General features: G+C 39.9%; 1 protein-coding gene and 1 long non-coding RNA gene across 2 annotated transcripts; both read right to left on the bottom strand.

Annotated features, from left to right (window-relative positions):
• Positions 1–564: 564 nt before the first annotated feature.
• Positions 565–26,131, bottom strand: LOC110056769 (uncharacterized). The gene is made up of 2 exons (XR_016207900.1): positions 25,718–26,131; positions 565–1,117 (listed from the first exon to the last, which is right to left on the bottom strand). It is a non-coding gene; the product is annotated as an uncharacterized LOC110056769 (long non-coding RNA).
• On the bottom strand, positions 10,823–12,850 carry LOC149111389 (insulinoma-associated protein 1-like). The gene has a single exon (XM_089291764.1). It carries the CDS (start codon positions 12,469–12,471, stop codon positions 11,257–11,259), a length of 1,215 nt encoding a protein of 404 aa, XP_089147890.1. The 5' UTR covers positions 12,472–12,850; the 3' UTR covers positions 10,823–11,256.
• Positions 26,132–26,202: the final 71 nt, after the last annotated feature.

Here is a 26,202-nt window from a genome sequence, read left to right as displayed (position 1 = left end):
ATTTTTAATGAGACACTACCCCATTAAATTTCTCTCTAGTGGCCTTATTTGCCATTCCTTATGTCAAGGCATGAGATAGGCAGTTCATGGGTTAGCTGAGTTTGAAGTTTCTTTTTCTTTTTTTCGCGGGGTGTACTAATCGTATGGAGTTGATTCCGTTCAGTGAACCGATCGTTTCTAAATTTTGTTTTCAGTTCCATTGACGTATTGTCTCCGATTTTCTTTGTCTTCGCCATGCTCTTATTTTCGCAAAGTTATTTTTTCATCAAAAAGTCGGTTCTTAGAGGTACTGGGAGATTTTGTTTGGAAATAGAGAATGAAGACTTCTTTCTTCTTCAGCGCCCCAAGAAAATGGTGATTCTTTTTCCTTATTGGATCTTTGGAAATAGAATGGAACCCCGGAGCCTATTATTTTTTATTTCAGGTTTCAGCAATACTTAGTCCCTGGCAGTAGAGTATATTGTATATAAATACGATCGAACGCCTTGCAGATTCTCGAGCACATTAGCAATTCATCTCTAGTCAGGAAGAAGAGGGATCACATAATTCTCTACACAACATGAATTAATACAATATATATTTTTAATTATTCATTCATTTAATTATTTAGCACTATTAGCGTTCAAAATAAGCTGCTCTTAATCTAATAACAAGTTTCATGATTGAACAGGTTACAAACATCAAGTACATGTTAGCCAGCGTAAATGCCAAGCGCTCGCGTAATACGCCAGGAATAGTCGAGTTGAAGCGGCAAGAGAGAGAGAAGCCGCGCGGATCTCTCCACCCGCGCGGGTCTCTCCACCCGCGCGCGCCCTAAGTACATTTAAATTTACCAAACATATTTATATGAGCTAAGACTCGGGTTTGTACCAAACAGAATAGTTTGGTTTGCCAGCTGATATTAGTCCAAAATTCCCTCAATGTACATACAGCAAATCTGGCATTTGAAACTGATACCACTATCTACTGTAGGTTTTAGAAGCTTGAAGGTTCAGAAGCAACCTGTACTAAGAGCGGGACCTGGGTCTACGTTCCTAAAACCTCTGCTCTCCGGGCCTCATTTTTTCAAGGAGTGTCATATATTGCTTGTCTTTCCAGATTTCCGGTGAAAACCTTCCTGCAAAAAGGAACGAAGTGAAATTACCAATCAAAATCGATCCACAAAGCTCATTATATTCTTAAAAATAGAAAAATGCTAGCGCTGACAAGGGTGATTTTGAAAAAAGAAATGTGCATTTGATACATCATTTGCGCGACAAAAAAAGTCGTTGAACATTCCACAGCGTCTTGTCTATAAACACAGGTTTCATCTCAGTTATTCTGTTGTCCAAGTTATTATGAATTTTTGAATTTTAAAGTTATGAAATAGCGAAGAATACAAGGCAACAACAGCAGGTGTGCGGCTCATTTTAAACAAAATCTACATAAAGTTGAAGTTTGAGTCTGTTCAAAGAAGCCCTGATAAATTACCTAATGCGAGGTCGGGTAAATAACTACAGCGAAAACCGGTAAATATCAGTTTCCGAGTTCAAAATATCCCGGGTAACGAGAAAACAGATTTCAAATTAAATAATATCGAGCTGAAAGGACTCAAATTGAATGATGCAAAATTTTTCAAATAACGGAGACGAACACTCGTCAGTATCAATACAACAATTTTCCACAAACACCTGCTTAAGATGGAATTAAAATGAAACATGTTAGAAACTGTCCTCGGTATCCCGCCAAGTTTGGCATCTACTTCCTAAGTAATAAAGTTTGAACGATATCAAAGCAAACATATCTTCGGCTTGAATGAAAGTCTATCTTTTCAGAGTCTTTTCTTTAGCATTGCACTTTTCTGATCAGCTAGCTATCTTCAGCCTTTTCAAAAACATCGCTATTATTATGTGTCAAGTCGATACCACCTAGGCGTTTTCTCATAATCCTGTAAAAAAAAGCGAACTTTCTCGAAAGCAAATGATTAAAAATAAGCCAAGGATGCATCGCTTTCAATTTAAAGTTTCCTTCCTGTCTTTTGAAGAGTATTATTAGCAAAGAATGAGTGCGTTTAGTACATTAGCCAGCCACGCGGTATTACAAACGACAACGCACTTCCAGTGGAAATTCAACCCGGATCCGAAGACGCTGGCTTCTCCGGAAATTTGTGTCGAATGACCCTTTACATTGGTAAATCATGATCAAGCTTTTAAAAACCTATATCGAACCAACAAGGGCAGTCTTGCTGTCGACAAACCCGCTGCAGGTTATCGAATACTTTTTAAAAATTGAAAGAAATAAAACTGGGGTGTGAATTCAATATTTGTTGTTATGCTTACCAGTGTGCATGAGAGAAGCAGATTTTTGCCCCGCCTGAATTTGAAATTACCACAGAAATTCATTAGCTGTAATTTTATTGATGTTTCAAATTTGAAGTGGGCATAATGTTCCACTGAGTTTAACTAATGATAGCCAGAAAGAAATAGAAAGTGCACCTGCACTCTAGAAAATATCCGTCTTTCTTTTTTTGCCTAACAATCAAACTATCACTACAGTCGCGAATTGGAATATTAAAATATACCAAACGCTAAAATAGCACAACAGCGCAAGCTGTAAGCCGTTTGCTGCAAATTCGATGCCGTTTCTACCTTGGAAATCATTATTTTTAAACCCGTGATAAAGCTGCAAATGTCTTGTTTCCCAATCAAATATGCTGATGGTCTGTCCTCGAGGGAAAAAAAAAACATTAATGTCCCATCAGAAACTTAAAGAAACTCGGAATAGAATTTTTTTTTTTTTTTGCTTCTTCGCTCATGGACGTTTCAAAAGATCTTTACATCTAAACGTGACAATCAGGTTTAAGTCGAGCTACAAAGCTGGAGGTCAGAAACCAACTGGGAAAATATGTTACATTTGCATAGCATATAAATTTACGATTAAATACACAGCTTTTTTGTACATGTGTTAGAGGCTTGGCATTTCGTTTTACAGGTTTTTACATGAAACGAGAGCTAAAAACTGCAACAAACATTTACAAATTAGAAATACTATGTTTAAACCCGTGATAAAGCTGTACATTTCTTGTTTCCCAATCAAATATGCTGATGGTCTGTCCTCGAGGGAAAAAAAACATTAATGTTCCATCAGAAACTTAAAGAAACTCGGAATAGAATTTTTTTTTTTTACTTCTTCGCTCTTGAACGTTTCAAAATATCTTTACATCTAAACGTGAAAATCAGGTTTAAGTCGAGCTACAAAGCTGGAGGTCAGAAACCAACTGGGAATATATTTTACATTTGCATAGCATGTAAATTTGCGATTAAATACACAGCTTTTTGCGTTTGAGGCTTGGCATTTCGTTTCACAGGCTTTTACATGAAAAGCGAGTTGAAAAGTGCAACAGACATTTACAAATTGGGACTCGCAACGGAAATTTCATTAGTTTAATGAGAAAGTATGGCTTGTCAACGAGAATTAATTGTTTTCCGTTTTCTTGGTGTCAAGCACGCATTCGCCTTTAAAAGCATCTACGATCAACTTCTTTTCTTTTGCGCAGCAGCTGTTTCCAGATGCTTTTTACAGACTTCCAATTTCTTGAAAATGGTAGCTTTGGAGAAACGAAACCGTACTAAAGAAAACATTTACTGTGCACTGACTTTCTCGCTAAATAAATCCACGCCATTTTCGAACATAATCAACTCATTGATTCTTCTAAAGTAAGGAATCCATAGCATATCGATGGGTCATTTCTCGAGTGCACTTACATCCAATACGCATATTTTTACCGATGAAAACAAAGCGGGGGTTTTGGCAAATGCTAGCCCTGGAATTCCTTGTGAACAGAGGAATCGATTAGTAGACGAAATCTGTACACCTTTACATAAAAAGCACTACAAGCTTGGGTAGATTGCCATTAACAAAAGGATCTTTTCCTCTGTTTTCTTGTTTTCACATTTGAATCGAAATTAAAAACCCTATAGTTACTTCAGCCCTGTTCGCACAGGGCGTGGGAGGGGGCAATACTGGCACACCTCTCTCCGGTAGAACTGATACCCGAGGGGTTTCCACTCTTTATCTAAGTTAAGTTATGTCGCGTAGCAAAACGCTCGTCGGCGTAAACCGGGGCGTCAGACACGCCCCAAACAAAGCAGTTCTTGAAAGAGGCAGTACTCATCTTTCCCGACAAAAGTCCGGCCTGAACTTCTATGATGTACCGGTACTAAAAGGCGAGCGTGTACAACGCTTGTGATGTTAATTTGCTGATATTTCGGCGTTCGACTTGAATTTGAAAAAGTCCAGCGCTAATCTGGAAAAAATGGCGTTTTCTCAGGTGCGTTTGAAACAACACCACAAACAAAAGAGAGCGAAACTCGGTTTAGCTAAACAGACTTAACAATTTTAATTTGTTGGGACGTTTCGCCTCTTATTAGGGATTAGAGTTGGGTGATTCTCGACTTATGTGCGATGAACAACAAATCATTAAGATTACTGCTTCAATACAGGAGCCTAGAAGACCATTTTCAGCCTAACGGAAAGGACATCAGCTGTTCCTGCTGCTGTAATTTCTTATTTTTATGTAGCTCGTCTAAATTTCTCATTCTGTATCATAACGCAATTATTTTAAGAGCATCGATATTTTGACGCCATTCTGTAGCGCCCTGAGGCGAGTCCTTTGCTTTGATATCGAAGTGCCGATAACATTAACTTGTAAAGAATCAAATAAATATGGTAATGTACGTATTAAGAACTCGCCGCTCTTTCCAAACCGCTGCGCTCGAGTGAAACGGCTCCGAACGCGCACTAAAACGTAACCGGACTTCGCTTAATTGCACAAAAAAAACCAACATAATCACACTCACGTCGTAAAAGTTAAAACAAAATTACAAACCATCCAAAGCGCTCAGTGTTTGGAAACCGATAACAACATTAACAACATTAATACATATGATCTTATTAGAACTCCACCATTGATTCAAGTGATTCAAAGCCGCCGTAAGGAAAACACAGCATTCGTTGAATACACTAAAACCTGAAAATAATAAACTTTTCATGTTTGTTTACCAGACCAGCAAGCATATACCGACGCACACATTGAGTAATAACATCAGGAAATATGCCACTAAATATCCATATACATAAAATACGAAAATTAATTTCCAAGGCCGAAAAATACCCGCCGACATAACAGCTTTTAATATTAGCTACGAAATTTTGGAAAGCGCTTACCGAACATTTACTGGAAATATTAAGGTACAAACGTATGATTCCATAAAAGAAAAAGTTCCTAAAATGGCCGCAATTCGTACTTTAGAGCGAAATGCTTCAGTACTTGAAGATGTCAAAAGGTGCGCATTTCTTGTTGAATTTATTTCCATAAGAAATTGCGTTGCTCAGCTTTCGCGATATTTATTGGATCCGTTTGAAAATTCTTCAAATATTCAAAGAGTTGAAAAGTTGTTCGGACGGATTTCCTCGTCGAGTTGTTTTTTTATTGATTCAACCGCAAGATAAAAGCTTCACAAGAATGCTGAAGTAATTATCGCTTAAGAGGGCGGACGGAAAAAGCTTGTCGTTGACTTGAATGCCGACAGCGAGTATAAAGACCAATCTAGCAAACAGTACTCGAGTTCCTTTGATAACCCATCCAAAGAAATTTGCAAGACAAAGCGAGACGAGACTCTTCTTGCGAAGAGCAAATATACAAAGATGTTTCGCGAATACGCTCAAAGAACGAATGTTGATATTCGTTTATTTTCAACTGTTAAAAGACTGTCGATTTTTTTTGAACATCTGCATATCCGTAGACAACACTGATGAGTCAAAACCTGCAGCTGAACGACAGAAATAGCTAGAAATTTTGACAATTGCATGAATCTTTTATCGAGAAGAAAATGTTAATTGGTGAAATCTTGCAGTGACAAAGGGCGCATACGGTCTCAGTCTTACTGTTCATATTTCAAGTATGGATTCTCTCGTTGTCGATGGTAGATTTTCAAATTTTTCCTCCGAACTAGCGGCAATTCTTGCTATGTATTGTCAAATTACGCTATTAAAAGATATTTGGAACTCAGGGGAAGCGGTTTAAAGGGAAATCTCCTTTGAAAAGAAATGCCATTAAAGACAAGACCTTTTGTTTGCCATGAACAATATTTTCGCGCAACATGGGGAAATAAACACCACGCAATGTAAATTTATCGAAAATATGATTATTTGTACGCATCGGGAACCAAAACGTGTTGTAACGTTAAGTGAGCTTTTCTTTGAAATTTCCTCCAGTAATATAATTACTAACGACTTTATTCCAGGCAAATGGTCGTCTTTTGACAATTTGAATTCAGTTACCTCTGTGAAATTACGTGCATAATGATCACAAGTGACAGGGAGAAGATCATGGGAAAAGTCGCTAAATGGTGCACCTGTTTGTAGATTGAGTTCAAACCATCATTGATCAATTTGCTGATGCAAGTATCCGCGGCATGCTTGAAAGCGCTAAAATCAACCTTGTATTAGCAATTCCTGTATAAACATTCTCCCCCAGTAGCGCCTCCATAGCGTACTACTTTATAGCAAGTACGAGCTGGCGCGAAAAACGTGCGTTCGCGAACAGACTACATTCTACTCTTGAAAAGGGCGAGATACTATGGTTCCCCTCTGCGGGGCATCATTTAGAGAACAAAGACGAGGAAACAAGCAAGTGTCGTAGGCTGAGGCTAAATTGTGCTAGACCATCTTACCAGGCCATTAAAAACGAGCAATTAGAGGCGATTGATAATCTTTCTTTCAAAGAAACTCGTTTATTTGGCCGAAAAGCGATCGATCTCTTGGCAACGCCTTGCGCGCAATTTCATTAATCAACCCAGCAGACGTATGTGTTGTAACAAATGGTTGAACACGGGCCGCCAGCAAACAGCACATTACTCAGCGCTAATTTGAAATGGGAAACATTATGGCAAACACATGATGGGTTACCATGCAAACATTTAATAGCGCAAAATATGGTGGGACGTCAATAGGGGTAGCTTAAAGCGTTCAGGCGAAAAATCAAAACTATTTTTGTGCCAAAGACAAATTACTAAGTCAATACGCAATGCGCTCTGAAAGATTATACAACAGAATAGCGTGGTGTTGTGATGGCTCTGTCGAAGTTTGTATTTGCTTCCGAGCAAATAGCGCCACTGTAACCGAGCAATTGCAGATTACTTCGGAGAATTCGATTCGATGATCGAATGACAATAGAAAAACGCATGTTGAATAATTTACACCGAACAAAGAACAACGCCACTGACAGAAAAACAACTTTTTCCAACTTTTTTATGTCAAGCTATCGGTTTGGGAATAAGTATTGCGCTGGGTCCAATGATCAGTAATAAGAAAGCGATACAAGACAAAAACCGAATTTCATAATCAATTTAAAACCTCGTTAATATTTTTTTAAAGACAGTATCAAGGACATCGAAGTAAAATCATGTAAATGGGTCGTTATCAGTTATCGCAGGAGAAATATTTACATCCTAGCTTTCAAGTCGCCAGGAAATGAATTGTGGAAGAAGAGATCTTTCTCCGCCCTGGAGAAAAATTAATTTAGAGAAGCAGGGTGCGATAACAGAAAAAAAAATTAAACAAAATGGAATAACACTCGTTTCGGAAACTTGCAAGCGGTAAAGCCTTTTAGAAGACGGCCTGAAATAGTTGTGATAAGTAAAACAGACGGAAAACACAAGTTATTTGGGCTGAAAAGCTCGATTAAACGCCACAATAAACAGGAGGCTTTTCAAATGAAGGTTTAATAACAACATTCACCGCATGGCATGGACTTTGAGAACAAAGGTGGGCTGCCGTTCCCCTGGTAACTTGGATAATAACAATGTGAATGGTTTTACTAAGAGCCTTAGAAGCACAACACCACGGCATTTGGAGCGACTAAGGGAAAAAATTAAAAGAGTTTAAAACAATTATCGCGTCCATTGATGCAGAGAGCGCTTCTGGGCGGTGAATTGTGGAAAGACAGCGAGAGAGCAATTTTATGACGAGATTGAAACAAGAGGACATGACTTGCTAATTGTTAGTGGGTTAAATTAAATCCGAAGGGTAGAAAATCTGTCTCTTTTGTCTTCTGTGACAGATTCGCTAGAATAAGACATGATCTTTTGCTCCCTACCTGAGAAAACAAAAAACATTTTTGTTTTTCTTATCTCAATGACAGTTTTTTGGACTTGGCTGTCCGAGTCACTATCGACGGAAATTTTTTTCTCCTTTCTTTGCGCGCTTATTCACAGACCGAAAAAAAGTATTGTCTCAAATCAATATTCATTGGCATGTGTCCGAAATCTTAAAAAAGAAAAAACTGCCTGGCAACCATAATCAGCTGTACCAACACAGGCTCATTTACTCGCGTCACTAGCGAAAAGCGAATTGAAAGAAAGCCACGTCTTTTCAATTTGCAACTGAGCGTGAACTTCGGCGCGTTGCGCTGATGTTGTCTCAAAATTGGCCTGTGTCGGCTCGTTGGGCTTTTAAACTCTGGCAGCGAGAAAGCGCGTTGAGTAAAAGGTGCGGTGCTTAACTCATTTCAACGTATTACGGGACTGAAGGCTAGCGCTGCTGTCATCTAAGTGCTCTATTATGGAAGAATTCCAGCTGACCTAACATAAAAGAACATACATCAGGGCGACAACAGATCGTAGTCAATAAATAAAATGCAAAGAAATTAAGGATTTGCCACTGTAAATGAATAGTGGAACGGACATCAACAGAGGTACTGCCCGTAATCTCTTAAATTGTGCCTCAAAAATCGTAGACACTTCGACGACAGTGAAAAAAGAGTCAATACTTCGCTTGCACCTGCTGTGTCGAATGACCTTCGTTTAAAGCCATCGCTTTTCCGTTCCATCGCTTGGCTCATAGTTTTGTGTTTTCTAGTTTAGAAATTTTCACTCCTAATATTTTGACTAGCTGAAGAGGAAAGCAAAATCGCAGTGATGACCAAATTCACTTCATTCAGCGTCGCGCGAAAGTTTTAAAGCGAATTAACATATCACGGAGTAATATCAACAGTCCCTTCGACAGCATGAATCAAACATTCCTCACCTCAGAGAAAAATAAAATAAGCGAATGCCGAAACGGTCAGATTATCGTTAGCGTTTCGGCATCTTTAATTTCGCTAACCCAAGGAAAAAGACATGATATGAATTGAGACTTAAAAGAATAGTAATGAAGCGTCTTGCTGTGATTAGGCCAGGGAACCAAAACCCGATCGTCTTGTGTATTCTACGCGCTCCTAAACATTACGCACATCAAGTGCGTAGAAAAAAACCGAAATTTTCCAGAAATAAGAAAAGTCTTAAAGCGATATAAACCATCGTTAGACGCTGGGGTGGTTTAAAATGCTCAGAAAAAACGCAATTAAAATGGATCACTACAACGAGAGTTGGAACGCTTTCATTGTTGACACTCGAGACAATGAAGAAAAAAATTCAACCATCGGAATCGTAAACTATGCTTAACTGTCGCTTTACATTTACTCTCGAAAATGCCTATTATTTCGATAAAAATTCTTTGCGTTTTCGGCGACAATCTCGCTTTTTTCGAATTTATAGGCGAATCAAGATCTTCGAGGATGAAAAGGGGAAAAACTATGTAAACGTTAATTGCAAACATTGGAGCGAGATAATGAATATTCGTAATCAAGTAAAATTCCAATATGGTTGAAATCGTCTACAACTTCACCAATGCATTGAAACCGATGAAAAACCGAAATTTCTGTCTCAAATTGTTTCCACAGATAAAATGAATTTTCCCAACAAAATATCATTTCTAACAGAAGCGAAAATGAATTAAAGTTTGGAACACGTGCATACGTAAATTCTATCACACACATAGGGTGCGAAAACAAACCTAGAATTTTCGTTCAAACGTATTTTCGCATTTGGCGAAAAGCGTTTCGTAAGTATCTTTATTGCCGATACGACAAATAACGCTGATCATTTCGAAAAATGTATGGTTTAGGTAAACAAATAAAAAAGGTAGCTTTCCGTGGCGATCGCGCGCAAAATTTTCTAATAACGACTAACTCGGCAGTTGTGTATCGATCACATATTCATTTTAATGGTTGATCCGGCAACGCACATTGTTGAATACTTGTGTAGAAAGCAACAATGACATGGAAACAAGCGCTGGTGGTTTTGACAAGGAATTCCTTCCGAAACAGAAGGGTTGTCCTAACAGCGACAGCGTGAAACAGATCGACAAACAAAGAGTCAGCCACGATTTTTGCTTCGCAGTAAATTAAAGAAAGTTTGCGCGAGGATTCGCTTTTGACAAATGTTTCTATTATACAATGGCGAGCACGCCATCTGTTTTCAAACTGCCCGAACTCGCCGAAATAGTAATTCAATATTCGGTCTTCCACACAGATAAAAACCCTAAGGCTGCACGAGTGCTGTAGAATAACAGACGCCAAATTCTCATTCGATCAAAGACTTAAAGGTCGCAAAAACACGATGAGAGCGCGCGAAGTTACGCGGGTGCCATGTTATATCTTTTAATCGCGCGAGCGCGCAAATCTATCTAAGTTGGCAGCCGATCTTGCGATCTTCGTCAGGAAAACACCGCACTAAAGAGGATTAATAAGGGGGAACTAGGATACGCAAGTCGCCGGCAATTTCATTAGATTCCATTCTTTGATTTTATCTTTGACTCAATGAGATTCTTGAGGGGAGTGATTACTGTCCGTCACGACTATATCTAGCAAATTAGACTGCGCGTATTGCGTTTATGAGGAGTTCTCAATGAGTCGCACTGCGGAAATCTGCTTTGAAAACTTAAAATGAACAACAAAGGCCAGTTGAATATTTTCTTCCGTTTACTGAATAGAAGCTTTCCATCAAAGAATCCGCTAAAATTCTACGAAATATTAACATCAGGAAAGTGGGAAATTTTCCTTTTCTGTGACAGCTGTGTGTTTCTCAGAGCAAACACAACTCGCCTACTACCACGACACACAAAACAACTAGCAAATTGGACATAAAAAATTATACAGATTTGAACTACTTATAACTTAAAACTAGATCTTCGCAAATTTACAGTGTGTGAAAGAATTCGCCCAGCTATACGTTCTCATACATAAAAAAATTTGTACAATACGCTTCTAAATTCATAAGGCAAGTTTGTGGCATTGTCTTGCCTCTGTAAATATAATACTATTTTACAATTTTCGTACAAGAAATCTACAGTGTCATAGTTTTTTTTTTTTTTACTCCTTGCTATCGAATAGCGAGTTCAACCTTGTCTAACCGGGACCTGAAGAACGATAACTTGGCGATTTTCGGGAGGGTGGCATTTGTTTATGTGACGCGTAAGACCAGGCGAACTGTAAAATGTGCTAGAGCAGTGTTTACAAGAGTAAATTTCACCTGTATGGATCCTCGCATGTCGATCAAGGCTCCCCTTATTGGCGAATCCATTACCGCAAACGTTACAAATAAATGTCTTGGGCCCCACCGCGTGGTTAAGAACGTGTTTTGCGCGGTTTGTCAGACTCCGGAACACTTTGCCACAGTACTGACACGGATACGGTCGGTCGTCGTTGTGGTTGTTCATATGTTTCCTAAGGTAGGCTTTCCGTCTGAACGTTTTGTTGCAGACTTCGCAGACAAACTGTCCTTGACTGTTACCGACCGGGCTGCTCGATCGCGCCTCGCTCTCCACGGCTGTTGTGACAGCACCATTTTTGCCGTTGTCCTCGGCGCTGGTTTTTGGACTGTTTGGGAGCTGCGGTTCGCGTTGAGCGGGCGTTTGCGTCGGGGTTGCTTTTTTTTCGTGCGGCGAGCGAGGTCGATGCCATCTTCGATGCGATGCCAGGTTTGCCGGGCAGCTGAAAACTTTGTCGCATTCTGGGCATCGATATTCAGTGTGCTGAATTCCGCTACACTTGTGCTGAGCAAGCGAAAATGGATCCGAGTACACCTCCTGGCAGAGCTGGCAGATAAATTGGGACTGCGGCAACGGTCCCTTGGGCTTCGGAAAGTCGTACTTGTCCGAGATGGCAAACTCCTTATGTTCGAGAACTGCGGTTTTGCCACCATGATCTGTGTGTCGTTCGTTAAGGGCTTCGCGTCCGCCAATGTTATCTTTACTCCTGTTGTTTTTGTCGCGGCTCTCGACTAGCGGTGGCGGGTTAGGTTTGAGCTTCTTTGCTGGCGAATTCTCCTTCTCCTTTTCCACTTTAAAAGGCTTGAACGCGCTGCTTGGGAAACTGCCGTTAGCTGTCCCCGTCGATGTGAGCAGCGAACTTAACGAAGTTAACACCGGTGCTTTATCCGAGTTGGCCGTCGATGAATGCATAATGTCCGAAACCGCAGACGCTGTGGAAAGCACAACGCTATCTAGTTCACGATACGCTGGGACCGCATCGTACTCCAAAGTTCTTTTCTCTGATGCACTTGCTTCGACGTATGACCTCTTGTTCTTCTTCACCAGAAATGCTTTAGGCATGATCGCGCTTCTTTTGTCAACTCAGCTACACTACCAGTAGCTGCTTTGAAAATATTTTTTTCTGGGTCAACCAGGAACCGTCGGTTTCCAATAAAAATAATAATAATAAACGCGTTCGTTGAAGTTTTTAAACCGTTATCAAGGCTTTTACACTGACCCGTTTCCGCTCTTTAAAGTTATCCTGTTTGGTGAAGTCCAGCGGCGAAATTTCTCGGCTCAGCTCGAGAGATGTCGACACTATCTGCTGGAAGCTGAAATGTTCTTAAGGTCGGAAACGCAAATGTTTTAATTGTGTCCGCGCCGGCAGCTGCTCGATCATACGGTGGTTGTTAAGAGGTTTAAGAACTGTTCATTGAAATGTCACACGCGCGAACTCCTCCCTTTGTTAAATATGTTTTTTTGTTGATCTATCCTCACACGTGTTGAGTATTGTTTCAATGGCGGGTGTGCGGCCGTATTAACATTTCATTAAAACCGAGGGTGTGTCGCGCTTAGCCTTGCTGCCCTAATTCGAGCAACGGTCTTGGATTTTCTCGAATATCGCCCAGCTTCCCGATAAAAATCTTCCCAGCGAATGCGGATATTGAATTCGGCTATTTGCTCATAAAATCGCTCATATTTTCGCAAAACAACCACAAATAATGCCTTATGCAAATCGTAATGTTTATGCATAAACAACAGTTTCCGGCAGAAACGGTACGCAGGGTCTAATTACGCGGTAATTTAGAACACGTGGCCTTGATTGACATCTGTCCTAAAACGATGGCCTTTCATTGGCCAATAAATGGTTATAACAAACCGTTTCATTGGTTAGATATCAATAGCTTCATGCCATAACATGATTTACATTTTATTATTCTTTGGAACAGCAAGAATTTAGGCTCTTTATGTGATCACGGCAAAAAACAGAAAGTTGAATACCGGAACTAACGATGAAGGGTTGAAAGGGACACTCTCTTCCAGTTTACAAATGAGACAGAAAAACATCGCTTGAAAAATTGCTTTTCGGGGAAGCCATTTTCGTCAAATTACGCTTGAAAGACGCGGTAAAAATTCACTAAAGCTCGCTAAAGACCGCGTTTAAGCGGCGAAAAAAATTCATAGGCCAAGAGCAGATGTTTTAGCGAATCCCTAACACGATTCTGAATAGATTAGGGGAATTTACCAGCGTAAGCTCGGATCATTTAAAATAAAAGATCATTTCAGAATCATTCTCTTCATCCATAAACCGCCCAATATCTCCAAGTTTTTAATTTATTTATTTTAGACTATGCGAACAAGAATGATCTACTCAAAACTAGTAAAATTGCATTACTACGGATACTTTCGCCTTTTTACGGGAAATTAACAAAGGAAGGAAAAGCGCTTTGACGATGCATAGTTTAGGGAGATTTTTTTTTACAACAGGAAAATTGTTTGTGGTATAATCTGCTCTTCGAACTGAGAAAAAAGCACCAGAAAATTCGGAAAAGAGTGTAATACGTGAACTTGGACATTAAAACGAACACGGCAGCTGTGTTGTTCTTTTTGTTTTTAATTTCCTCCCGCTTACAACTGCGTTCGTCATTTTCGACTTTTTCACCGATTGCAAAGTTATTCCTACGCTAGGGAGGTTTCGACAGTGCCGTGAAAGTGTTCTCGCAATGAAAAAAGCTTAACTACCGTTGCCTGGGAGAGTAAATCTATTCTGTATCGGTTGGAATGTTTTGTCATTCGACTCAAACGTGTTCTGCAGGGGTAAAAAAAACTCGGGGTTCCATTTAAACAAAGTAAACATCCTTTGCAAGCATTGTATAACTCCAGGCCATCACAATTAAGCTTATTGACAAAGTGTCTTCGTAGCCTTTTTCAATCTTCAAATCTATCGGCTCGTGCGGATGTCCTTTGCTGCCACAATACAACGGCCTCTCGAGATTGGCCAAAAGATTTCAAAAGCCTTCCTTAGGAATTGTCTTCACATCATTACAGTCGCTTGGACTACGCAACCAAAACAATTTCAGCTTGCTTTTTGCAGTTCCAAAAACAAAGAGAACGCGCTAACTGTTGCAAGCGCTCTGCTCTCGTCAAGGCATGCAGGCAATTCAAACACTTCGCTTTTCAATAGGAAATTGATAAGAAATATTCGCACTAAAACAAAGGTACTCGATCGCAAAGTGAGTTTCTCTTCAAGAGCGCCCTTCCAGCGCGGTTTTCTCAAACTGCTTTCATCTGAAAAGAGCATCGAAGTGTGCACAAGATGGCTTTTAATTTTGTAAAATAAATAATTTAGGAGAACTCACTCGAACGAGAATTAAAGATCGCTGTCCTCGGATAATTACAAAAACACAGCGAATGTCAGGGCAGGTGTAATCTTGAATAAATGAATACAATTTTCGAAAAGAATAATTAGAGAATTTATTGTACATTTCTGAAGACACTTTGACCAGAATTTACATATGTATGGACATCATCTGCGAAGTTGATCGCTTCTCTCACGGTTTAAATCAAACGATAATAGAGCAATTTCAAGGAGAACTGACGCCGAAAAAACGTATCAGTGAGTGAACGGAAAAAAGCGTCGCGCATAATAACGCAAGTTTGATCTTTCGGCCGCGAGCTCTGTCCGCGTTTCAAGACGATAAATGTGCTTTTAGGTCTCAACTGAACAAAGAGCCAAGTGTAAATAGAACAGAGAAGGCAGTGATCGGAAATCTGTTGATGAAAATATGACAAAGTTCAAGAATGCAACAGCCGCCGCAGGGTGTAACCAGAAAAAAGTTATCTTCACCGAGCGACTTGTCAGTTTTCCTCCGGCCAAAGGCCTCCTTTTCCGAACGATTAACTACGCTTTCAAAGCATAAAGCAGAGTTAACAGACAAAATAGAAATAAAGAGAGCTCAGATTCTGGAAACAATTCCACTCAAGATTGAATAATATTAAGAAAAGCTGGCTTCAAGATTGAGACGAAATCGTTGTCGTTTATAATCGAATGATTTATATGTTTGCTCCCTAACTGATTAAAAAAAATTTATTGCCCTTGGAAAAAATGATTATCGAAGGCACTTTGTTGAGCAATTTCGTCTACGAAAATTGTTTTATGCAATGCTATCACGACCATTATTCTTCCAAGGGAAGATTTCAAGAGGTTTCTGTGTCGTATTTGCGTGCCATTCGGGTACAATACAATCCTAAAGAATTCGTCCCACGAGGAATAGGCCACTCGGGTGTCGTGTTAATTGAGTTTTTCTACAAATGCTTGCAAACGAAGCAAGGTTTTGTTATTCTAATCATCAGAGCACACTGGCACACATTCAAAGGGAACTAGGTTCAAACAGCTGTTCGCATTTGCATTTTAACAAATGAAATTCGACACAATTCGACTCAAGAAATTAAAGGGAAAGGAGAAAAATGGCAGGGTATAACTACACACCTTGAGCGCTCCTATAGCAACGAAGGGTTTTATCACGGAAAGCTGTAAAATACGGAAAATGAGAAAACAAAGCTAGAATTTTTCATTGCGACATAGACTTTAAAGTGATGCTTAAGGGAGTAAAAATAGTATTCCTGGAGTTTGATCGTGATATTTTTAATCGCTCAAAATTAGAAAAGAGATAGATATCCGGCCCCAGGTTATCAACAAGGAATCGTTCCATTACGCCTGGCGACATAAAAGCTATTCATTTGAAAGGCTTACGCCGCGAAATTCCCAAAAACATTTTCTTCTTGACGCAAAATATAATTAATTTCAAATATCGAAGTTACGTGTTGCTTTCGATAGCTTAATACAAGCGCCGCCCATTTATCAGGAAATGGAGCGTTCAGGAATTAATCACTGAAGCATCCAAAGAACTTTTTGTTTTTGTTCAAGTGAATTTATTGTAGATTTCGGGTTGGCGACCGCATCATTTTGCCGCCCTTTAAGAAAACAATTATGATAGAATTTTCAAGGGGTGCGTGCGACGACACGCGACCGAGCACGCGACCGAAGCGCCTTGTTATATTACACTTTGCGGTTCAAAACACGATTTACATAGAACAGAAAAAAGTGACCACTAAAGCATTTCTTCGGTCAAACAGCCCAATGGATGGATTTAAACAAGCTTGCCAAATAGCCTGACAGATGCATTTATACACTTACTGTTGTGTAAAAGGTCTAAAAGTGTTCGCGTGCAGAAACGTCCTTACGGCAAGGCACTTAATAGTAGATTAACACAGAGATGTCTCACTTGGAACAAATTTCCCTGTACGTGAACGCCAAATTATATTTACTGATCCAGTGAGCGGTACACATTTGTTACCCGTTGAAATGTTCTTCGAGCGAATGTTGAGTGATTTGTATTCATCAAAACACCACAAATTAATATGCTTTGTGTTCCCTGATTGTCGCGCGCGCAATGTCAATTTTTTTCACTAAACGACATTTTGTGATTAAAGACCGCTTTATATCAATGCTCCACACTCTTAACGAGGCACAGAACAATGTCAAAGAGTTTTACATGTTTCAGCAGACAGCTGTTCTAATTGTGAACGCCTTTTCTTCAGATTTATAAGCATGTGCTTTCGTCTTTTCCTCTCTGAACAACTTCCCCATCTCTGTGCCGCTCATCTTGGCTCAGTTTCCATGTTACTTTCGAGACTTCGACAATTTGAAGTTGTTTTTTTAGCGTAATACTATGTTTACAGCTAAAAATAAGAAGGCAATTTCTACCATCAGCCGCTTAATTGGTCAACGCTTTCTAAATCAGCATTGCGGGTCAGCGCGGTTACTCAGAAAATTCTTGTAACTAAAAGGCTATTGAACACTTAACAATGCGTAAATCTCGCAAAGTTTTCTTTTCGCGTTTTCTCCCTCCATAATTTCCTTTACCAATTGTCATTTCCCATGACTGCATTTTAAATTCCAATCACGACCTTTATTCATTTGGTCTTCATTAGCTAGAACAGCTCTTAGTTAGGTAAATTTCATTTGATTACTCTGTCTTTTAGTAACAACTCAATCAGCTGCAAGTCGGTTTAATTGAAACGCATCTTATTGTGGACACGCTTTATTGTATTCCTTTGAGAAATACTTCGATGGGTCATTAGCATGCTACAATAAAACGAATCAAACGCGTTTGTTATCAACAACGTTTCTCCTTTCAATTTCAGTGTTCTGTCGAGCAGACAGCTGACATCATCAAGTTCTCATAACAAACAGCAAAAGAAAAACATAGCAATCACTAATGAGAATTCATAGTTTGAACTCGTAACTAGAAAAGTTAAATGGGACGTTGATGAAGGGGTACAAGGTTAAATTGAATCAATCCAGAGCCAATACAAACTTTTTTCGCGAGAAATCTAAAGCATTATCTTCTTAAGGCTGCTGTAAAAATGTCAAAACTTCACGCGGAAATTTTGAATAGCAAAACGCGAACCCAAGAGAATTGAAAATCAGGTTTTATGCGATACATGGAAATATTTGATCGCGTATCTTTGGCTATAAAAGAGGCAGTAGCCGAAACGTGCTAAATTTTCATTCTGAGTGAATCAACTCTGGTAAGGTCGATCGAAGAATGCCCGATCGATCGGCCAAGGGAGCGAACCTTGGATGAGACGCAATCATTTTACACCTTCACAAACCAAACAAAGTCAAAAAGTCAAAGCAACAATAACATCGATGTATCTATATTGCTTAACAGTTTACCACGCTTTGTGCTTGTCAAAAGAAACCTTCAACACACGTGCTCCGAGCAAAGACCACGCTCTCTCTTAATACTGTTTAGCCAACTATTTCTATTATTATAATTAAGCGGCACCTTCCTATTGTCTCGGAAAGCTTGTTCAGACAAGATTCCTTTCAATACAATAACTATTGCACGCCAGGCAGTCTAATCTCTTGAGCGGCTCGATCACCCCTTGTTTAAACCTCCGAGCATAAATTACTTTACTGCTGTCTGTTTGAGCCAGAGAGCTGCTAATCGAGATTAAAGCTCAGTTCCGTTGGAACTTACTAAAACAATATTTAAGTTTGATTGATCCGGAGCGTGTGCCGGCGACAACAATTCAATGAGTTTGCCCACTAATTAAAAGTCAACGGTCGTCTGAAAACATGCGTTGACAAGGGCAATGCAATTACTGAGGTCGGGACTACACTCATACCCCCACGAAACGTTAAACGGGGTTTTCCTCGCGTAAACTTCGCGATTTGGACGCCCAACGAGATTCAAACAGCGAGTGAAAGGCGAAAGTGTGAACAACGCGCGTGGCTCGTGCTGTGCAAAGAATAGACCATCGAAAAGAACTCACAGTGCAAACAAAAGCGTTAATATTCATGAGTGAGCCGACACGCTATCTTATTAAACATCGCTTTATTTTTGGCGGCAAAAACCGCGTGGGTGCACGTTTCACACATGTGATGGAACTAGCGAAACGCGCCCATTTTTGGCGGGAGTCGCTTTGTTAACGTACAGGTTGAACACATGTCATAATCATCAATGAAATTCCATTGAATCAGTAACCAAATGCTGTTGGCGCCATATGCAGATAACTTTACTACAACTCATTCAAAAGAAACTTCAGCGCTTGCTCAGGTTTATTGTTCAATTCATCGCGCGTCAACCTAACACACACGAACGTGTCAGTGATGTCGCTGACGACCCTTTCAAAAGAGCATAACTTTTGATGGAAATCGCGGCTGAAATTTCTTCGCCTTTTGTTATGGTAATCGCCGATTGATCTATTTGACGCTAACGAAAGCATACCATGAAAGCGAAGCCCGAAGTTGCTGAAACATGTGGCAAGCGTTAAAATGCTCAAAAGGCAAAATAAATTGAATTATCACAGTTCTATTGACAACACACTGGGGGTCAAATAAAAACAACAGAATTCCACCAGTAAAGCACTTGCTACTAGTGTTTGACAACACTTCAACTACACCAGACACCTGTGCGGAACATCAACTTGTGAACTTGACCCATATAATTCTTTGTTGCACGATCGCGAAAATCACTGAGTTTTTATAATGTATTGTTACAACTTGATCACCAGAAGTAGTCAGTTTTGTGACAATGAAAGACTCCGGCTTTGCCAGTTACCAGCTTATGGAGTTAATAATAACTACACTTTCAACCCCTGAGCCTTTCTTGTTAAAGGTTATGGAAAACCTGTAGAACAACTAGCCTATGGGACAGTTAGCAAACGTGTCTTTCGGATTCTAACCTTAACCAAAAATTTACAGCCGGCTAGGTTTAGCTTAGTTGAGCGTTTATAAACAAGGAAGCAAATGCAGGCAAAATAAATATAAACTTAGCTTAATTAAAAAGACGATACACAAGTTAAGCTACTAGTACTTGGATATAACGTGGTTGAAAATAAAAGAACACAAAAGAAAACAAACAAGTTGAAAAACAGAGCATATCATAGATGAAAGCGGAACGTTTGCGCTGAAATCTCCGTCCGAACAACAATGACCAGCTTTTAAGAATTGCGAAAGGGGAAATACTTGCTTCATAAATAAAAGCTCTTTATTAATTGATTTACAACGAAAATCTCTACAGGGAAACGCCCTAAGGCTACGCAAATTGAAAGAATTAAGCTCCGAATAACTTTTGCCCCTCTGCGTTTTCTTCTGAGATAACTGCAAGCTAATAAAGTGATAGAGAAACATAAATAAACCACACTTATCTCTAAAGCAATTTTAAGGCAACAGTAAATGCCATTATGGAAGCTGACCGCAATGTGTGAACAAAGTCGTCAACACAGGTTACGAAAATAGATAGCAACTTTCAGAGCCGAAACTGCTTTTTGTTAAAACACACGCCGCTTCACAAGCAATTTCGAAAGGAATGGAGCCAACATAAGTTATAGTTTTTGAGTTGGTTCTCAAGTGGATAGTCCGAACTAAAACATTCATTGTGACAAACTAGGATTTAAGCGCCAAAAACGTTCAGATAAACCGTGAGAATAGATCAACCTGATGAATGAATGACCGCGGGCAGCGCTGCCAAGGCCTAACAGAAAGGCGTTAAAACAAAGCACACAGCCTTGTACAACTTTATTAAGCTCCATTCTTTCGCATGTTTATCTGAAGAGCTTCGAACAAAGACCAACCACAAGTTCCTAAACACGTACAGGTGTTTACAGCGCGTAGCGCCGCAGAAAAGAAAAAAACTCGAAATAAAAACGCTAACCTTAAGTTTTTATACAGTAACTTTTCGGCTGAAATAACAAGAGTCTAATTAGCGAGCCTGACGGAGCGTGGGAAAAGCTCGAAGGATGAATACAAACATGGCGTGGCGACTCTTATGGTAATTTTTTAGTCACGTCTGCGTACTAACAACGCGCGGATCAAAATGACAAGCAAGCCACCAGTATGTATGCCGCGTCCTTAATCAAAATATGCCGCGACCGAATTATTAAACGGACGACAAGACGAACGCATCAGTCATTACACAAGACGTCACTGATGAAATAACGCGGACTGAGGTTTTTTTCCCGAGTTAGGGGCACAATCGAGCCACCAGCGAGTACCTGCTAATCAGCTGTTTTCTGTCAAAAAATTACTGGCAGATAACGACAAAGCACAAAGGCCGTTACAGCCTTAACTCAAATATCCCTTGTAAAGCGCTGTCCGAGGTATAACTTAAACCAAGCCAGCGATTTGCCGCGAACGCAGTGACGCAAATTTCTTTTCGATTGCGAATGGCTGTTTGAAAACGCAACGTGTTTATAATTTGCTTAAGTGGTCACTCTGTTGAAAGGGTGTGGAGTTTTCTTGAATGCGATCACTAGTCACCGGGGTTGATGCGAGTGTTTTGAAACAAAACTAATACACGACAGCAAGCATGCGGTGTGACCATTTAATGACATGCGGATAGCGATGCTTTGAGCACGTGTGGCATGTGTGAACTGAGCATAAACAAAGCGTTCAAAAACGCTGCTTGCTTGACAACTAAACAGAAGCAAGCCACTGGGGAACGGCTCAATATTCTCGTTGTACAAATCGCGAGTGTGAGTAAAAATGATATTAGCTGTAAACGCAAAAGAAGTGAACAGGCGCTGCTAAAGTATGCAGACAACAGAAGATGTTTACGATGAGGTTTATGATAACTGTGAGAATTACAGCTAACGCACGGAGGACTGAACAAAACACTTGTGCCTCTACTAAAATTGATTCGAAACACCTGCTGCAAACAAATAGAACGAACATAATCCGTGGCCCGTTTTCATCTTCTTTACTTAATAGGGGGCTGGTTTAATACATCGCGATGAAAATATAACTTTCCGTTGAAATGCAGCTGTTGTTGTTCTTAATTCCCAAAGACTTAACAAAAGCGAGAGAGAGCGAGGCACAGATATAGAACAACCTTAATTGGCAAGATTTCACTGAGATTTACACTTTCAGATGACTTATTTTGGTAACTGAAAAACTTCAGTCGAACATTACTCCTTTCATAAAACACCCACCTCTCATAATCTCTTCTAACCTACAAAACCATGTTCAAAGGACACTATTTTGAGAGACTATTAACAACATACATTTTTAAGCGGCCGTTCAAGAGTGGAATAAATTATGACGTAGAAGACAAAATACTATTTTAAAAGAACTCATTTTTAGGCCAAACGAAAGAAGAACAGTTAGTGGGAAAAAGACAATCTAACAAAAATGGAAAAAGTACAAGAACAAAAAAAAAATTAAATGAGAAGGTAAGACTAAAAAGTAAAACTGGTGAATTACATGTAAAAGTGCAAACTTTTGCATGTAATTCACTGGCTACAAACTATAAATACATGCGAGGCCGGTTTTTTGTTAGTCAGTGCTTAAGTAAATAAAACACAGAAAACATTTGGAGCTAACTGGTTAAATGCCGGTCTACCATTAGACCTGGTTTATGCCTTGATTTGAGGAGAGCCTTCTGTTCCACCAATGAAAAATCTCCAGAAATTTCGAAACGGGAACGAGAGTTGACAGATGTCCTGGAACTGTTGTGCCAGAAAATGAATTTTTGAACAGAAGTTTTGAACAGTGCCATTGGTGCAGTGAATGTAACAGCGTGTTCCGGAATTTCTGGAAAAGAGGACAACCTCGAAAAGAATACCCCAATGTGCAAAGTTGATTTTGCTCCCGAAATTTCCTGAAGTCTCTCGGTTAAATGGTTTGCATTTCAGAAATTTAGCAATTCTCGTATTTTCAAGAAGCTTCCCCAGGGAATTTCCGCACCATTTGCCCCCGTTTCAAAAGTTTGGAATTGTTGGTCGAATAAAGACGGACCGAAAAACGCATCAACCAAAAATGTCGGAAAATTCCGAGAGCAAAACGGAACTGAAATTAAGAGAAGATAGTGATTTTTTCCAAATTTGCCGAGCTATTTAAAGGTGATGTTACACAAGCCGATTTTTTAATGCAGATTTTGAATCCATGTTACAAGAGACAACTTTTAACGCAACTTTGTTGCAGCAACGTTCGGCAACGGTATGTTACACGAGACAATTTACAGCGCAAAATTGTCCGCAACCGACAATGTTGCGGGTTTTCCTACTAACAAAATACTTTAAATGAAGCTTGCTTGCATGGACTATCCTTTAAATTGTACAGAAACGAGACCAGTGGGTCATATCTTGTCTGCACTGAAAGCGGTTTGACTATCTTTTTAAAGTCTAGAAAATCAATTTTAAGCTGATGGCTAGCGTAAGTGAACACCCAGGCAGGTTTTCAAGACTTCAGCCAATCTGAATGCGTGGCAAACGAGGAAAATTCATGTATAAAACAAATCAAAGTTGGTTTTGGTTGTGGTCACCAAATGTACATCGAGATTAATCACATCATAATCAGAGCGGTTTCTTGAGATTAGACTATTGTCACATAAAAACCACAGTAGTCATTCTGGCCAATCACAACAAACAGAAAGAATATGAGTAATAAACCAATCAGAACTCGCGATGAAAAAAGTATTCAGGCGCCAGGCGCGGGAATACTGACGCGCGTGGAACAAGCGACGATCCACTCGACTGTTTGCTGTAAATAATAGAAAAAAGAAAACTCTATATTTGCGGTGATTAGTTGTTTGACTAGTCAGAACTTTCTACGAACGCAAACCCTGACGGAAAGACGGAGTTACAGCAAACCACAAAGACGGGAGCAACGAAAACTTCGCTGTAGGAAAGGTTTAATGAGCAGAATCATGGCCATGCAAGTGCGTTATCATTATGTGTTCATTTCTTTGCCGTTCTCCGCAAAACGAGAACATGGAGAATATGAGGTCCCGTCCACACTACAGTTGAGAAATTTCAAAAAGAAGCTTTATTTCTCCGGTTAGGCCTTCTGTCGACACGAATCCGTCACGAAAACGTTCTTCAGTTAGATCGGAGGAATTTGAAAACGCCGGCTTCAGTTTGTATTTTAGTGCGGCCAGAAAACATTTTGAAAACGAAGCTTTTCGAAAACAATGAGGTTACGATAATCCTGTTTTTTTCCCTGCGCCAGTTTTAGTCAAACACAAATCTAAAACGACCGGTGATTGTTGCGTTTTCAAATTTATTCGGCGTAGCATGGACAGAAAATATTTGATGCCTTTTCAGAGTGAAATTTCCGTTTTCAAATTCCTCCGGCTTAGTGTGGCCTGAGCCACGACGTCCAATCTTTTAAACGTATTATTCGAACTTCCCGCTGTCTTACATATTCAGTTCATGTTTGAGATAGTTCTTACAGTTTGAGACAAACTCCATGATTCTAGGTTATCGCGCGGGTTATCGCAAGATTCGTAGGCTAAACATAAATTCATTTTCCAATCAATGTTGACCTAGACGGCGCTGTCGTGGTTGTTCAAACTTCCTAACTACATCGCGCACCTTTTTCTTACTACGGAGTAGAGACGAGTGAACAGACGACAGCCGGAGTCAGCAGGTTAGATAGATAATCATATGAATGCCGGTATGAGTGGTATTTGAACATTTTCTCAAAATTGCACGAGCCTTCAGGCAATTTGAAAGAATTTTCAAATATCACGAGTAGTGTAAATCCTTAATTGCTCGAGCCTTCATACGATTACTCATTTATTATATGACTGGGAAAATCACGAAAGCGCGCGCGTTAATTTGCACTGCAGGGCAAATTGAAAATTAACGATAAATTGGTCTGCTCTCAGCCAATCACAATGAAGTAATTTTCTCTGTTATATAATAAACCAAGCAATTAATGTTTGTGCCCCTGGGCTAAACCAGCTGGGGCCCAGGCACTTTTATGCGTTGAATCTTTCCTTCGTCCCTACAGAATGATCAAAACTGCGTCCGGAAGTGAGTCCGACAAACTTTTCTTGTTCCGTGTCTGCGTGAGGTCAACTCCTTGACACTCACTCTTTTGTTTATTCAAAAGTATGCACAATTACCAGCTGACCATAGCTAATAGGAAGGTTAATGAGCCGAAAAAATCGCCGATCGCGACTTTGGAGAATCAGTGAAGCAGAAGATCGCACTGAAGATGCAAATCTTGTTATTCATCGGTAATATTTGGCATTCCCGCATAAATTGACGTCTCGCTAAATACCTAATTACGCTCTAATCAAAATGCACAAGCGTAGAGTTCGTTTAAACCCTTACCACGCGAGGGAAAGAGCTGCAGCTAAAACAGGCGTGTTGAGTTCATGGAATATCCATGCATACAATGGAACAGAACGCAAAGTTTAGTGGCCAACATGAACAGAACCAACGAACACCCGATTGAACGATCTTAGAACAGTGCGATATGACTTTTCATCTGTAGATCGGGATCTAAGCGGATTTCAATTGAAACAGACGGAATAGGCAGAACACAGTTCTACACAAAAGCTGTATGAAATTATGCTGGTTGACACCACATGTTGGATTATTCAACCATGCTCCGTTTTAAGTAAAAAATAACACAATTATTGAATTAAGCTGTGTTCACACCAGGCCGAAACATGATTAATCTGATCACGAATGAAACATGTTTCGTTATGAAAAGTGCTCACATTCGACAGTGCATTGCGCGAAGCATGGTTGAAACATGATTATTCTGAGCATGATTGAAACAACCTCACTAGGTAGTTTCAATCATGATCAGACCAAACACGTTCAAAATGGCGGATGGATGTGGAGAGGAGGCGAGTGCCAAACTTGGGGCTATTATGAGGCCAGATGTCTAGTTGAAATATGGGCCGATGGAGAAATACAACGGGAATTTTCGGCGATGGGTAGAAATCAAAATATTTGGGAAAACATTGCCGCAAATTCGTGATGACATAACACTGTATTACAAGGGTAAAACACTCACCCAGTGGCGTAACTGCTGGTGCCAAGCTGGACAGCTGGGTGAAGAAAAAAAGGACTCTTCCTCCTCGTCTTTGGGCTTCCTTCCTTTGAGGCCACCAGGCAACTAAAGCGCAGAAGAAATTCGTCCTGTATGTGTGAATAAGCCTTGTCTAATGTGATCTTTGAAGATTGAATAACGAATTAGAGATGGTGACGGCGCGTGCCAGCACGTGCTCTAAATAAAACATTGCATGTGGATGACAACTTGTTTATCCAAGGTAGATTGTGAGTACCACTATCAAATTCTACTAATGCCCGTTCCAAGATGAGCCATTTCCTTTCAGATTGACAGAAATACAGACATCGCGAAACATTGAACACAAGGCGAATCCATTCTACGAATGGCAAGGAGTCAACTGACCATGCCTGATTTCGTTCTCAGTCCTTCCGCTTGATGAAAAATTTACCGCCTTGACTGTGGGGTTTGCAATGCGCCCGCGATACCAG

The sequence above is a fragment of the Orbicella faveolata genome, unplaced genomic scaffold (genome assembly GCF_042242905.1).
Source record: "Orbicella faveolata isolate gen_17 unplaced genomic scaffold, um_ofav_v1 contig_24, whole genome shotgun sequence".
In the NCBI taxonomy this organism is placed as follows: domain Eukaryota; kingdom Metazoa; phylum Cnidaria; class Anthozoa; order Scleractinia; family Merulinidae; genus Orbicella; species Orbicella faveolata.
Note: the sequence above shows the minus strand (reverse complement) of the source record. Positions and strands in the feature narration are given on the sequence as shown.